Raw genomic sequence first — 15792 nt, 5'->3', positions numbered from 1 at the left:
AGACTTGCAGTAATAGACTTCCATACGTGAAGATGTTCTTTTATAGATTGAAATGGCTATAATCAGGCATAATTCTTAGTGGTTGCTTGTGAGGCTGGGTTACCTGGATGGTCTCTCTATGGAGATGTTCGACACGGCCCCATGGCGGTGCAGCTACGTTTGTTGCATTTGTTGTTAGTCAAGATCGCTTGTAGTTATTTGTATAAACCTATTCATGAGAAAGCCAAAAATAAACATCTATTTGTTCACTTGTAAGCTAAACTTCCTGTTTCCTTGTAAAGAGTTCACATCGAATATGAAGACAAATGGCTCATGATATGATAAGAGCAGAGCTGCTTCAGGGTAGCTAGCGCGACGCTCCCTTGCAGCAAATCATGTGCCTGAGATTCCAATTATCAACTCATTGTTCCCCGCCTTAACGCCCAAAATTTTACAAACATCGCGCCTCTCCTTGCAGCCGCCTAGCATGTCAGAACAAATTGTAATAAGGAGCACTGCTTGATCAGACGTTTTCTAATTGAGTGACAGGCTGTTGATCTGGATTACGACTCTGCTATCGGAATTGTAGGTCCTTTCCGACCCCACCAGCGTCAATGCTCACAAAGAAAGCCACTCGACGACTCGTTAAATTTATCACTTCGATCAAGCCTGCTCCATTTTGCGCAAGAAAACGGACGGACCTACCACAGGTTAAGTGAAGGGAGTGAGAACAATTAGACTGGACTCTGCTTGACTGTGGCTGACCAAAATAGAGTATGCCTACCCAAATGACGATGTGAGCCCACCATGAAACAAACTGAGTGCTTAGTCTGACCGCATTGGAGATCGAAAACGATAGACTCGGTAAGAGAGCCCTTCAAGGCAGATCTTCTAGTACTGATAGCAGGTAGACTTGCAAGATGGAATGTATATCATTACGCTTGATGGCAAGAGGGCCTTGAATCCCGGAGCTGATACAGCCAAGAGGGTTTTAGATTTGGGTACCGGAACAGGGATCTGGGCATTGGAATTTGGTGTGTTTGTAATGAAGACTTATTGATGGAACCTGGCTAACTAAACACCAGCTGAGGAACACCCAGCTGCCGAAGTATGCCACTTACAGCCCTCCATTGACTAGCCTAATGTCTCGACAGGTGATCGGCGTTGATCTGAGCCCTATCCAACCTCCATTGTTGGTCCCAAATTGCCTCAACCTTTACAGTATCTATCTAACGTTTTATACAGCGTACCGCCAAACTGTAGTTTCGAGATCGACGACCTTGAGAAAGAGTGGACATGGACAACGCTATTTGACTTTATTTTCTCTCGCATGATGACGGGAAGCTTCTCGGATCCAGAAGCGATAGCAAGAAAAGCATTTGAGTAAGCTCGCCGAAACAACATTTCAACCTACGGATATTCTACTAACGCACTGTAGTGGTCTAAGCCCTGGCGGCTGGTACGAGATTCAGGATATCCAACTCCCCGTCTTCTGTGACGATGGGACTCTGGACCCAGAAACGTCTCCACTCCTGAAATGGCAAGAGTGCCTTATCGAAGGCTCTCGTAAACTTGGTCGGCCGCTCGGTGAGTCTGACAAGTACAAAGACATCGTCGAGAAGGCCGGCTTTCGTAATGTTGTGGAGACTATCTACATATGGCCTACTAACAGCTGGCCCCAAGACCCGAAACTCAAAGAACTCGGGAAATGGAACCTCATCAACTTTGAATCGGGTCTTGAGGGCGTGAGTTTGGCTTTGTTCACCAGGGTGCTTGGTTGGTCAAAGGATAATGTGCTATCTCTTTGTGCGGATGTGAGGAATGAATTGAGGAATCCGAAGGTGCATGGGTACTGGAAGATGTAAGTTGCTCTCGTAATTATGTCGTGCCTATATTGACAGTAGAAGCTATGTGGTCTATGGACAGAAGCCGGAGACGGTTGCACCTTGATAGAAGGAAAATTAGCCTTGAGCGAGTGCAATGTCGACGTTACGATAGCCACGGTCTTTTCTCCCTGACGTGTAGGATAGTGGAGCTTTCGCTGTTTATTCAGTCTAACGCGCCAGATCAATTGACTTGTATCGTCTTGCTGAGAAACGTGTTACGTGAAAGATGAGCAAGGAGTCCATTCCATGAGAGTCGAGACCATCTCAATGTCGCCATTTCTCAGACTACTCATGAACCTAGGATCATGGGCTGACCACAGTGAGTTCCGAAGCCATTCCGCCTTAGTTTTACTCTTGTCACGAGCAAAAACACACCATGCGACTGATTTGACATAACTGGTTCGTTTCCAAGATGCTGTACCCGAACCAATCGGTACCACCAGAACCTACCCCAGGTTTGCTTCGGGGCAGCCGGAGCCGGAGTGGACACCAGTCTAACCCAATCCTCGCCCCGGCAAAAAGTCAGAACACCATCTCGCCCCGTCCAACTAAACCCAACACGCACAGAATGAGGGGGAGAAACCAACCCTGCAGAATCCGGGGACGACATCGGACGGGCGCTGCATGCCGTCTGGGGTCCAAAGTCCGGTCGAATATGCATGCAACTTGACTTATATAAAGACCCATTGAGCTTGGCCCTTTGATCGACAGTCTTTCAATCTTGGCCTCAAGTCTCCACTGATCGATACTTGGACATTATGGACTACAAAGCTGATGAGAAGGTCGCTGTTGACCATGGTGACGAGGTTCACGATGCTCATGTCGCGGTGCAGCTTGCGCATGATGTTGAGAACCAGAAGTTGTCGCCATGGACGCCTCGTATGTTCAGGTTGTACTTCATCCTGGCTTGCGCATACCTCTGCGGTTGCTTGGTAAGTTTCTCACGAGAGGATGATGAGCTTGTCGCTAACGTGAGAAGAACGGATATGATGGCAGTCTTCTCGGTGGTATCAACGGCATGAAAGCATACCAGCGCTACTTCAACATGTACGTGAAATCACCAAGAAAAAAGACTTGAACTAACAATCGCAGGTCTTCCGAGGGTTCTTCGACCGGTATCGTCTTTGCCATGTACAACATCGGTTCCATCGCCGCCGTATTCTTCACCGCCCCTGTAAACGATTTCTTCGGTCGACGATGGGGCATGTTCACCGGCGCCATCGTAGTCATCATTGGAACATGTGTCCAAGCTACATCCACCGGACGAGGTCAATTCCTCGGCGGTCGCTTTATCCTCGGCTTCGGCGTCAGCTTCTGCTGTGTCTCTGCCCCTTGCTACGTTAGCGAGATGGCGCACCCCAACTGGCGAGGCACCATTACTGGTCTGTACAACTGCACCTGGTACATCGGCAGTATCATTGCTAGTTGGGTCGTTTACGGCTCCAGCTACATCGATGGCGACATTGCCTGGAGACTTCCCATTTGGTGCCAGATGATCACTTCTGGTATCGTTGCGCTTGGTGTTTTGTGGCTGCCTGAGTCTCCTCGATGGCTCATCGCTCAGGATAGAGTTGAGGATGCTGTCAAAGTCCTTGCTACGTACCATGGTGAAGGTGACGAGAATCATCCTATGGTTGTGTTGCAGATCAAGGAGATGACGAACCAGATTGCTGCTGATGCTACCGATAAGTCCTGGTGGGATTACCGTGGACTTTGGAACACCCACAGTGCGCGACGCCGACTTATTGGTGTCTTGGGTATGGCTGTCTTTGGACAAGTCAGTGGAAACAGTTTGAGGTACGTCCCAAGTCCTTGGCCAGTCTTTCGTTTTCTCTAACCATGTCTAGCTCCTATTATCTCCCCGTCATGCTGAAGCAAGCGGGTATCACCGACGAAAAGAAGGTGTTGGCCCTGAACGGCGTCAACCCTGTGCTCTGCTTCTTTGGTGCCATTCTCGGAGCTCGTCTCACTGACGTTATTGGTCGCCGCCCTCTTCTGATCTACTCCATCATCTTCTGCTCCTGCTGTTTCGCCGTCATCACCGGCACCAGCAAGCTCTCCCTCGATCAACCCGACAACGCCTCCGCTGCCAACGCCACTGTCGCCATGATCTTCATCTTCGGTATCGTCTTCTCTTTCGGTTGGACTCCTCTCCAGTCAGCATACATCGCTGAATGCTTGTCCACCGACATTCGAGCCAAGGGCACTGCCGTCGGTAACCTTGCGAGTTCAATTGCGTCCACCATCATCCAATACAGCAGTGGTCCCGCGTTCCAGGACATCGGTTACTACTTTTACCTTGTGTTTGTCTTTTGGGATCTGTTTGAAGCTGTATTTATTTATTTCTTCTTCCCCGAGACTAAGGATCGTACTCTTGAGGAATTGTCGGAAGTGTTTGAGGCACCTAACCCCGTCAAGAAGAGTCTTCAGAAGAGGGACGCGCAGACTGTTATGAACACTCTGAATGTGACGGGAGATACGAAGCTTGCGGGAGAGGTTTGATCTGGTCAAATGCCAATTGCCTCGTCATGTTCTAGTCTAGGTAGCCATACTGAAGATAACTCCATCGCAATCAATATGATGCATAATGCACCATCATTACTCTACAAACATTTGTCTTTTCAATGTGATAATTCAACCATGATCAGCTTCAAAGCAGTGACTAACTGTAAAGATTTCCCGAATTTGTTGTTTCAGACCCTCAATTGGCTCGCGATAATTTCGTATCGAATGTCAATTGAGTTCCTATTAAACTTGTCTGCCGATCGCCAAAGCCTCGGCCTCACTTCCCGATCTGCATACCACGTCGCCGCGAGCAATGGCACCTCATGACCTTGATCTGGACCCCAGTATTTCCACGGTCTCATGCCCATCAAGCTTTTGCACCAACCTCGCCCTCGCTCGCAGACCAAGCAAGGAAGTGTCCAATCGGACAAGGTCACAAAAGCTGGGGTAACTAACGCATTCATACCCCGAATGAATTCCCGCACCAATCACAAGCCTCAATTGACCTCGGACCGAGCATCCCCGTGATCCATCAGATGATTCACAAACTCCTCCTTCATTATCTCCTCTCTTCCCCACGTTCACGTCGGCCCGTACCGGAGCGAATTGCTGTTCAGTTCCCAGCGCAATGGATCAAGCAAACGATGAATGGCCTGCGAGGAAGAGGTTGAGGACGTCGCATGCAGTGAGTTTGCAAATCATGTTTGCCTCTCTCATGTTGCATGTATGTGCTGACTGACATTAGTGCGATGCTTGTCGTACCCGCAAGACAAGGTTGGGTGATCTGCCAGAAACTTTGACAGCTTGGCTGATAGCGATAGATGCGATGGTAACAATCCTTGCGCAACATGCGCGTCGATCGGTCATGATTGTACGTACGGATCTGAAGCCAACTCGTAAGCCTCACTCTTCAATCTGCTACTCTCCCCCAGCAATGTAACGCTATTGTAGGAGGAGCAAGAACGATCTCATCCTAGAAAGTGTTCTCCGGGTCGAGAAGACCCTACACGAGTTAAGATCTGCAATCGTAAGCCATGAGCATATCTTCTAGATGTCTAGCTTTGACCATTGTAGCCGAACGGTGTTCAACTTGCCAACTCACCTCAAACAAATCGCACCAACTCATTCTCAGGGTCCTCGCCAGATCTGAACCTTCGTCGGCAGAGTCATGCGATTCAAACACCGACCAGTCAAGACCAACGCGAGAATGTCAACAACTTGGAGAATGCCGTCTTGGACTCTATGCATACTTCGACAACGGAGTCGATACTCCAATGGCCCCATTTTGATGTCTTTCCGCTGCTCCGACACGATGGAGACTCAATTTTCTATCTTGAACAAGCAAGACCACCGCTAGCAGTTGCATCAAACCCCATGTACCCATACGTCGATGCAGAAGACATAACCTCGATGCTAGAGGCATTTGAACGAAACATCAACTTCTGGTACCCTTCCATGTCACAAGAGCAACTCGGCAACATACGTGGCACACTTCAAACCGGAATGCCTTCGGAGGATACGGTTCACTCTTGTCTTTGTTTACTCACATTGGCGTTAGGATGTGCAAGCCAAGCTGCCGAAGACCTTCGCTTTACCGCCGAACCCGACGCGGCAGAGAAAGACAGAAGACTTCGGAAGCGGAAGCTAGGTGATATCTATTTCCAACTGGCTCTGAAGAAGCTCCACGTTGCCCATCTCCAGGTTGACTCTGAAAGCACCCAATGCCTCTTCTTCACAGCGTAAGCTCAGTTCGTCTTCCAAAGTGTGTTTTTTCTAACTTGCCAGACTTTACTTCGCCTCACTGGTCCGGCCACTTCAGGCCTGGGAGTATCTCAGTGCTACAGCGACGAGATGCATGCTGCTTCTATCCTACCCACCGAACACGCACGACGACGAGGCCGAAGAACGCATTAGAAGGATATTCTGGTCTTGCTACATTCTAGAAAGGCAAGCCATGTTCCATACCTAGCAGAGTTAAGATAAGGTACTAATGTCTGGCTTAGTGACTACATGGCTGAGCTCTCAGCATGTCCCCCTTCAGGAATCGCTCGCGTAGAGTCTTCCATCCCCCTACCAAGTACATATCACACGCACCCATCCGAAATTGTAGAAGAGGAATCGTCCCTCTACTTCTTGGCCTGTATCAGTATGCGACGTCTCCTCAACAGAGTCCATCAACTACTTTACGCAAAAGATACCGGCGCCGCTTTTGATCACACTCGCTTTCCACGCATCGTAGCTGAACTCCAGCGGCAACTGGATGACTGGCGCGAAGTTTTACCAGCGTCGTTCTCCTTCAGCATCGATACAGAGGAGGCAGCAACAGCGGCTGGCGGCTTTCTTCGGCAGCGATATCTCACCTGCAAGGGGGTGATCTACAGACCGTACCTGATGTGGATGCTGAGTACTAGCTACGCTGAAACGAGGGTGCCTTCAATACCGGATGCTATGCAGAACTGCAAGTTATGCCTTGATGCGTGTTTGCTACATGCGTTAGATCTGAGAGGGTTTCCGCAGACAGTTCTGATTGATACCTGGATATGTTCCTTGTCGTAAGTTGATAACAGCTTCCGACTGACATCGTACTAACAAGTAATAGCATGTCAGGGGCAATGCTAATAATTCTCGCTGCATCACACGTGCCTGCTCTGAAAGAGTTCATAGGTTCACGAGCCACTCTTGTAGGGAGTCATCTCGAGAAGTTGTTTCGGAACTGGCGTGAGGTATCATTTGGTGGAGATTCACCGAGTGTTGATCGGAGCATGTGGCTCATACAACAAGCGGATAGCTACATAAGGGATTGCTATTGACTGAACTTCAAAGGTATCATATTGTGATGCTGCACACAGCAGGTGGACAAGTATTTGGGGTAAAGCTCTGCGTGGAGCTTACGATGTAAATTTAGTTGTGTTATACGAAACAAATGAACGAGAATATTCGTCTATCTACCGACCGCACACCTGCTACACCCGTCAGATCCCAGGCCTCTTGTACCAAATATATCTTGAAGGGGGTGACTGGGTGAAAAGAATAGTCTCAGAGAGCAAGCAAACGTGTTAACAAGGTGCCAAAACTCAAGTCTTTTCGTCCCTTAAGATAAAAAGTGGATTGGCCTCCCCCAGACTGTAGCTTAAAGCTTCCTCCCAAGCTCTTGATGGGGTTCAGTTGAGGTCGCCTTTGCCTCCTGAGTCGCAATGCTGGAAGCTGATTTCTGGTCCACACTCAGCACTGTGATCAAACTTGTCCGCCGGTCCGATGAGAAGGTATCCATCCCAGGTTCCACCGTGAGTTAGGTTCAAGCATTCGGTGCCGCAAATCTTATGTCCATGCCTCTTGATATGGCGCTCGATTGCTCCTGCGATGGTTTCCTGCTCAGCAGTCGTGTCACAGTGTCGGCCGTTAGACTGTGATCCCCCGTGTTAGATTCTTATTCTCTCGTAAATAAGAGGCCGTTGCGGTTGACTCACATGATAGCGGTAGAAGAGGTTGCCTCCCGGGCCAGCGCGTCCAGTAAAGGTGGTACAGGTCTGGACATTTGAGGCATGCTTAATGGCAGAGCCTGAGCTTTAAGTTAGCTCACAATTCACATCACATTATCGTCTACTTACTTATCTGGAGGATTCCGTCCTAAGAAAGCAATGTTAAAGACCTGTAGCTGTTTCAAAGGAGTTTCTTTATTCTTACCTTGAGAGCGTTCCCGATCACAACGCAGTGAGAAGTAATTGCAAGAATTCTCTCGCAAACCTTTGGAGACGTTAAACATATGGAAGAATCTTAAGATACGTTGACTGACTCTAACGTTTCTGCGCTTTTCAAGGGCAGACTCTTCAGACTCAAAGTCTTCAAGATGGTACAGCGCGATCAAATCCGGCATCTCAACGGCCTCGGTCACCTCTGTGGTGGGCATAGAGTAAACAGACAAAGGCAAGGACATTAATACGAAGAAGCTCATAAGGGCGAGTTTCATCTTGACTGAGGAAGGCAACGAGATTCGCTGCCAGGAGTGTTGCGGGAAGAATGTAACCTGCTGACGCTTGAACGATTCGATCGAGAAAATGAGGCTCGAGCTGAGGTTCTGGAGTCATTATTGTGATATGAAAGCTAGATCTTGGAGAAGAGCTGGTCCTTTATAGGATTTTGATGCAGATTTTGGTGATATGACGAGAGCGGCTGCCGAGCTTCAAAAAGTCCGGACATGAAGGTATCCCTCGGCGTGAAAGTGAGTATGCCACTTTAGCCGATCCTTGCGAAATGCTGTTGGCTCTCCAAGAACACAGAAACTTACGAGAATAAATTAATCACAGAACCAACAGTATTTGACTGTAGCCAACAACGGTTCTATTTATGTGAAAATGTCCATGCGCCTCGGGTGACCGGCACGGCCTGCAATGATGCACGCCACGAATATGCATCTCACAATTTGCAGTATCCGACCATGCCGGTTCCAAGGACAAATAAATATGTTTTCAGGGCTCTCCAATAACTTCTAATTATCACTCTATATTTTCAAGTCCGTACCGTGTGTAAAAGTACATATATCAATGTCAAGACCTACGTGCTGAGTCATTGCTATAGCCTTGCAGTAGACGTATTTCTCGGCTCTTTCTATTTAACAAAAGTCATCTACTGAAGGGTTTTATCCCTGTGCTTCACTGTGCATCTTAATACCAGTAGTGTCAATGTTGGCTGCAAGCACAAACCTTCATCTTCTACGCCTTTCGGTTGGTCATTCAACGTCGTGTGATCCTCTCTGTGTGCCGAAATGCCGCAAGAATACCTGTCTCGACGATTAGACCCTTGAGCAAGTCCAGAGGGTTTTGTATTCTCTATCGCCTCCTCTTGCTACGTTGGTGGATCGACGGGTCTGGTTTCCTGGAATCCTTGAGGGCTCCTTGGAACTCCTTGAAATAGGTACTGTTGAAAGAAGCATGTGACCAAAACTTTGCGTTATGGGTAAGAGCTCTCTCGGGTTGGTTGAATTTGAAGGCCAAGGACGCAATTGCTGAAGAACATTCCAGCCGTCTGCGAAATAGGTTCACAGTCAAGGTTCCCTGATACCGAAGGAGATTATGTTCAAGTCAATGAAAGGCTTCCACGAAACCATTGAACTTACAGTACTTCTACTTACCAGTCATTTAGACCACAAGAGTAGAGAGCTTATAAGCGGATGAGGAGAAGCTGGTTCTCTCAGTGTCTGGCTAGTGATGTCTAAACACAACCCTAAAGTAAATAAGCTCATTCTCCTGAGCTGTGTTCCCGGGACTTTGTAGACCTCAGTACCATTGGTGTTAAAATCACTCAAATTTTCTAAAGTAAATTTGCTTCATATGCTATCGACGTAAGGAGTGCGTTATAATAAGTTACATGTAACAGATGAGTACAGCGACCATTATGCCGGTATACGTAGCATTTACTGCGATTAATATTCTGTCAAACTTACCTGACTCTAGCACTGGTTCCCTAATGATTCATTCCTTGAAATCTCGTTTGACTGCTGCCATTCCTAACTCCGCTGTCAAGTACGCTTAATCTTCACAGCTCACGGTCGGCTTGCTTTTCTTTCTCCTTCTCAGCTTTCTCCTCTTTCTCCTTCTCTGCTTTCTCCAAACTCTCCAAATCCCACATCATGGACACTGGAATAACAATAAGCTTAGGCCCGCATTCTATCTCATAGTCGAAGCCCTTAGTCGGTCCAATGAGTAAGTGACCGTTCCAAACCCAATTGTCAGTAAGGTCCATGCATTCGGTGGTACGAAGAGTTGATCCTTCCCTTTTGATATGCCGCTCAATTGCCCGTTCAATCTCGATTTGTTCGATGACGGTGTCGCAGTGGCCGTCATCAGTCTGCCCTACTTTAGCCTTCTGGCGTGAAGTTATATAAAGGCGGACGAACCTCATACTGATAGTAGATCTCTTTGTTTGGGCCGGCGTACCCACTGAAGTGCCCGCATTCTGCCAGACCAACGGCATGCTTGATTTCGAAAGCTAGATACTCAGTTCACGTCCATATTCAAGTCACAGATCGTCTGCTCAAACTTACTCCATCGGAGCCATATTATCTTCGATCTATACGTTAGAATGGTTCTTTCAGGTAATAGAGACTGTTATACCTTTAATCCCTCTTTAAACTCATGTGATGGCGCAATCGCATCCCATGCACGTTCATATATCTAGAAATCAGCTACAGATCTGTAAAAGATAGGAATTTGATATCACTAACAGATCTCCGTTTCTCGGGCACCTTGTTCTTTGGCTCGCCATGCTGCAGTTGTTCCAGTGCATGAAGCAATTCAAGATACATCTCCTGGTTCACCGCACTCGGCCGTGGACCATTAGCCGAACCTGTCGCCTCTAAGATAGGCTCCAAGCAAATAGAGGTTGGCAAAGACGTTAAGGACAGTAAGATCATAAGTTTTGGATGCATCCTTGTTGATGTAGGTAATCAGGTTCGTTACTATGAGAAGGAGAGGCACGATATACCCGGCTGCTGCCCGGTTGAATCTATCGATAGTGCCGGAGTCGAAAGAAATGTTTGGTGACATCACAATATGTCGGGTGGTATTCCAAGGGTTTTGTGGCTGGATTAGCGGTTTGTTGGTGAAGGTAGAAGAAATGGGCGAAGGGGACTGGTGATATGACATGTGCAAACGGGGCTATGCCAGGTGATATGTGCCGGATATCCGGCGGTGGAGACCTCGTTGGTTGAAAACGCGTTGTCACTTACGAGGTTCATGAATATTCAGAACCAACATGCTCGAAGAGAAACAGTCCATTGGTCGATAGTGCAGTATCTCTCCATCTCGGAAGTTTGGCAACTCTAATGTGAAACGCGGCCACATAATCACATATCGACCTTATCTTATCGCCAGCGATCACTATCTTATTGAAATAATATTAGAAAGGCAAGGTTAAAAGGAAAATATCTATATATTTAGAACGTATACATTTAAAAAGATACATATGGGTTAAAGTTAAGCAGTTGTCTTTGTATTCCGTAGCTCGGCCAATCACTGAGTAGCTTCTTAGTCGTTGCTGATCTCCGGTACCCGACACTACGACATGGCGTAGGCATCCGAGGACCATAGAGTGTTTTCTTATATATTCTTATGTCTTGTATATATGATATTTCGCTGGAGTCTACCTAGATTCTGATGTACCCTCGACCACACAGAGTTGTTGGTATAAGAACTAGGCGTCGTGCTCGGGGAATGTTCAGCCATGTACTTCGATGGAAGACTGACTTGACGTCTGACACCGACGCCAATGAGACTTCAGCCCTAAGAGTGGACCTCCATTCTAGACGGTAACTTAAGGGGCTAGAAGCTTGCCTGGCTTCCTAATAATAGATTTTGATATGCAAACAAGTCCTCTAGTCTGTGAGTCTAGAGACCCGTCGCCCATGCCGAGAGAAGTAGAGAAGCTCACTGCCGTGACCAATGGAATAACATGGTTTTAGAGAGTAATGCACTTTGTTGCTCATAAGTATGCCTTGTCATGCATGATTTGTTAGCATGTTCTAACGCTTTAATTATTATGGTTGGTGAATTATACCAGCCTTTTACTAACACAGTGCCTGACTTGAAACATATTTCACTACTCTTGTCTGTTACTCACATATAGATCGTTTCCACGTTTTCTCCCTACAAAATTTTGTAAAAGCCGTCCCCTTCTATGACTGCTCTCATCAGATCGGACGCCAGCGGCACGTAAAGATTTCCTCTGACCTGTTCCGCTGTCGGGTAGTTACAAACAGTCTTGCCCCGCTCCGGCTCCGACATCCCCGGGCTGTTCCCCTCTAATCCCAATACGATCTGGTGCATTCAGGCTGTTCCACCAAACAAGACAAGATCAACACCAAACGAGCCACAAACCCGCACCTATCATGGATGCTAGTGGAGCCCTCTCTTCCCCGAGAGTCAATCCGAAGCACGTGTTGGGTAAGGACCAAGTTGTATCACGATGCGGGGGCTGTGCTATCACGGAGGAACAATTGCAAGATAAAAGTCCAAAACTTCCCGAGACTTGGTCTTTCAATTCATTTCAATCATTCTTCTTTCACCGTCAAAATGGGAGACAGCATTCAGCATGAGCCGAGGGGCATTTCTCTCCAAGAAGATCCGTCCCGCCCGGACTACATCAACGAGGCTGTCTTTAGGAGAAATACCCTCCCCACCCGTTCGTATCATATTCCTGACACCTCAATCTCACTGAACGGAACATGGGACTTTTCTCTCGCCGGCACAGTTCTCGAAGCACCTGAGCCAGGCGCAAAAGATGTCGCTTATGGTCAGATCCAAGTCCCTGGCCATTGGCAGCTTCAAGGCCACGGAAAGCCCTGGTATACCAATGTTCAGTATCCAATTCCCGTCTGCCCGCCATATGTCCCTACTGAGAACCCTACGGGAACATATCGCCGAGAATTTCATGTCCCGACGGGTTGGGCTGCGGATTCTCAGCTGAGATTGCGCTTTGATGGCGTTGATAGCGCTTATCATATTTGGGTCAATGGCACCCTGATCGGATATGCTCAAGGTTCAAGAAATCCTTCTGAATTTGACATTTCGTCGTTTGTTAGCCGAGAGGGCCCAAATGAGCTCTTTGTGAGAGTTTATCAATGGTCTGATGCGACGTACATCGAAGATCAGGACCAATGGTGGCTGTCAGGTTAGTAGCTCCCGAAACGCCAACTTGACTGATAACTAACCAGTTCAGGTATCTTCCGAGATGTATATCTCATTTCCTTCCCAGCTGCCAGAATCGATGATTTCTTCCTCACGCCACATCTTGACACTGACTACAAAAACGCTCGGCTCGACGCATCCGTCGACGTCTCTGCTCACAAGGGCGTCATTGTTGAGCTCAAAGTTTCTGAGCTTGCAAAGAATGGGGGAGCTATCATTGGATCTACTAAGATCTCTTTTGATGGACAGTCAAAAGCTACTCTCAGTCTTGATGTTGAGGATCCAAAGAAATGGACAGCAGAGACACCATATCTATACTCAGCAGAGATAATACTCAAGTCGGCAGACAAGCAGACTGTCATTCACCAAGTCCAGCAACGCGTTGGTTTCAGAACGGTCGAGCTGAAGGATGGCCTAATGAAGGTCAATGGCAAACGCATTCGTCTCCGAGGTGTCAACCGTCACGAGCATCACCCTCTTCTCGGCCGCTCTGTTCCTCTGGAATTCGCCAAGCGTGACCTTCTCATTATGAAGAAGCACAACATCAACGCTCTTCGTTGCGCCCACCAGCCTCATGACCCTCGCGTTCTCGATCTCTGCGACGAGTATGGCCTCTGGGTTATGGCGGAGGCTGATCTCGAGTGCCACGGCTTCTACGATGCTGTTGCTCGACCCCTCGACATTCCCGAGTCAATGGACTACGGCGAGCGAAAGAAGCTTGCTTTCGGAAAGGCTGCAGAGTTCACCTCCAACAACCCCAAGTGGAAGGAGGCCTACCTTGATCGTATTCGCGCTGTCCTGAACCGCGACAAGAATCACGCCAGTGTTATCATGTGGAGTTTCGGTAACGAGGCTTTCTATGGTGACAACCACAGAGAGATGTTCAAGTATGCCACAGAAGCTGATCCATCGAGACTTATTCACTATGAGGGAGATATGGAGGCCGAGACGACACACATGTATAGTTATATGTATCCCACGGTTGACCGCCTGATCAAGTACGCCGAGGAAGAGGGTGTCAAGGACGGCAAGTACGAGAAACCCATCGTTCTCTGCGAGTATGGACATGCTATGGGTAACGGACCTGGTTGGTTGGAAGACTACGAGCAAGCCTTCCGGAACCACCCTCGGCTTCAAGGTGGATTCATCTGGGAGTGGGCAAACCACGGTCTCTGGAAGGATGACCATGAGGGAGCAGGATATTACGCTTACGGTGGTGACTTTGGTGACATACCCAATGATGGAACCTTTGTCATGGATGGTCTTCTGAACAGTCAACATGAGCCTACCCCTGGCCTGACAGAGTTCAAGAAGGTTATTCAACCTGTTGGGTTCTCTTTCAAGGATGGAGAATTGAAGATTGAGAACTGGCATGACTTTGCTGGTCTGGACCACTTGACTGCATCTTACAAGGTGGAGCAGTTTGGCCAAGAGTGAGTCTATTTCCTTCCAAGTAAATTTGAGGACGCTAATGATGAAGTAGGCCAACACTGATTCACTCCGGGTCATTCGACATCCCTGAGATTCCAGCTGGCGAGACACGTTCCGTATCTCTTCCAGTCGACGCCAAGCGATACAACAAAGACAACGAGGTCTACCTGACAGTGACACTATCTCTAAAGCACTCCACGGCTTGGGCGTCTGCCGGCCACGAGATTGCTTGGTATCAGCAGCAGCTCCAGGCTCCTCAGACTGATGCCAAGGCGGCTCTCGCCGCAAGCAACACCCTCACTTCTAAATTGTCGGTGACCGAGAAGGGTGCTACTGTGTCAGTCGTTGGCAAGAACTTCGAGTTTGTCTTTGATCGCGCCTATGGTGCTCTAAAGAGCTGGGTCTCAAACAACGTGACTGTTCTCACCTCTGACCCCAAGACCCAAGCCGCAATCATCCCATCGTTCTGGCGCCCCAAGACCGACAACGACGTCCCTGGAGCCGTTCCCTACTGGGAGCGGTTCGGTGTTGAGCAACTGCAATCTCAACTTCGATCATTCTCCGTTGACGCCTCCAGCTCAGACAAGGTGATTGTGAAGTCACATACCTTTATCACTCCTCCGGTTTTGTCCTGGGGATGGGACTGTGAGATCGAGTACACAGTGTATCTCACAGGAGCTCTCAGTGTCAATGTCACACGCCTGTCACCGACAGGGTCGTTCCCTGAGCACGTTCCCAGAATTGGTCTTAACCTCTATGGTAGCAAGACCCTCGAGCATGTCAAGTGGCTCGGCCGTGGACCTGGAGAAAGCTATCCCGACAAGAAGGATTCTCAACGGGTTGGAATCTGGAACGTCGAGTCCGTATCTGAACTTCAGACTCCTTATGATGTTCCTCAAGAGAACGGTAATAGGGAGGACACACGATGGGTTTCTCTTCGAGACTTCAAGTCTCCAAGCATTGGACTACGTGCGACGCGATTGGATGGAAAGAATTTCAGCTTCTTGGTATCGCATCATAGGGATACAACTATTCATGAGGCTAGACATCCTCCTGATTTGAAAGAGGATGATGCCGTATTTATTAGGCTGGATAGCAAGGTTGCTGGTGTTGGGTCGGGTGCTTGTGGACCCGCTGTTCGTGAGGACCTCATGGTCAAGACTGAGGAGACGACCTTCGGATTCCTGCTGGAACCGCTATGAACAAGATTGATAGATATTATGAGTAAGTGAAAAGATACATAAATTCGAGCGATAGACGTTGCTATGACACTGCCCTTTCGATGTTTGTGGAATTGTGCCGATCATCTA

At 48.2% G+C, this 15792-nt stretch overlaps 3 protein-coding genes across 3 annotated transcripts; 1 reads left to right on the top strand and 2 right to left on the bottom strand.

The window, feature by feature from the left end:
- Positions 1 to 7531: 7531 nt before the first annotated feature.
- FSUBG_8503 (uncharacterized protein) lies at positions 7532 to 8455 on the bottom strand (the record flags this gene model as incomplete). Its single annotated transcript, XM_036686919.1, has 6 exons — positions 7532 to 7774; positions 7838 to 7929; positions 7979 to 7997; positions 8055 to 8114; positions 8164 to 8264; positions 8311 to 8455. 6 exons carry the CDS (start codon positions 8453 to 8455, stop codon positions 7532 to 7534), a joined length of 660 nt encoding a protein of 219 aa, XP_036535995.1.
- A 1447-nt stretch (positions 8456 to 9902) lies between these two features.
- On the bottom strand, positions 9903 to 10912 carry FSUBG_8502 (uncharacterized protein; the record flags this gene model as incomplete). Its single annotated transcript, XM_036686918.1, has 4 exons — positions 9903 to 10214; positions 10264 to 10355; positions 10411 to 10436; positions 10713 to 10912. 4 exons carry the CDS (start codon positions 10910 to 10912, stop codon positions 9903 to 9905), a joined length of 630 nt encoding a protein of 209 aa, XP_036535994.1.
- A 1524-nt stretch (positions 10913 to 12436) lies between these two features.
- On the top strand, positions 12437 to 15684 carry FSUBG_8501 (beta-galactosidase; the record flags this gene model as incomplete). The annotated part of the gene is made up of 3 exons (XM_036686917.1): positions 12437 to 13034; positions 13083 to 14484; positions 14535 to 15684. 3 exons carry the CDS (start codon positions 12437 to 12439, stop codon positions 15682 to 15684), a joined length of 3150 nt encoding a protein of 1049 aa, XP_036535993.1.
- Positions 15685 to 15792: the final 108 nt, after the last annotated feature.

This window comes from Fusarium subglutinans (assembly GCF_013396075.1).
Source record: "Fusarium subglutinans strain NRRL 66333 chromosome Unknown NRRL66333_c0000117, whole genome shotgun sequence".
Taxonomy (NCBI): Eukaryota; Fungi; Ascomycota; class Sordariomycetes; order Hypocreales; family Nectriaceae; genus Fusarium; species Fusarium subglutinans.
Note: the sequence above shows the minus strand (reverse complement) of the source record. Positions and strands in the feature narration are given on the sequence as shown.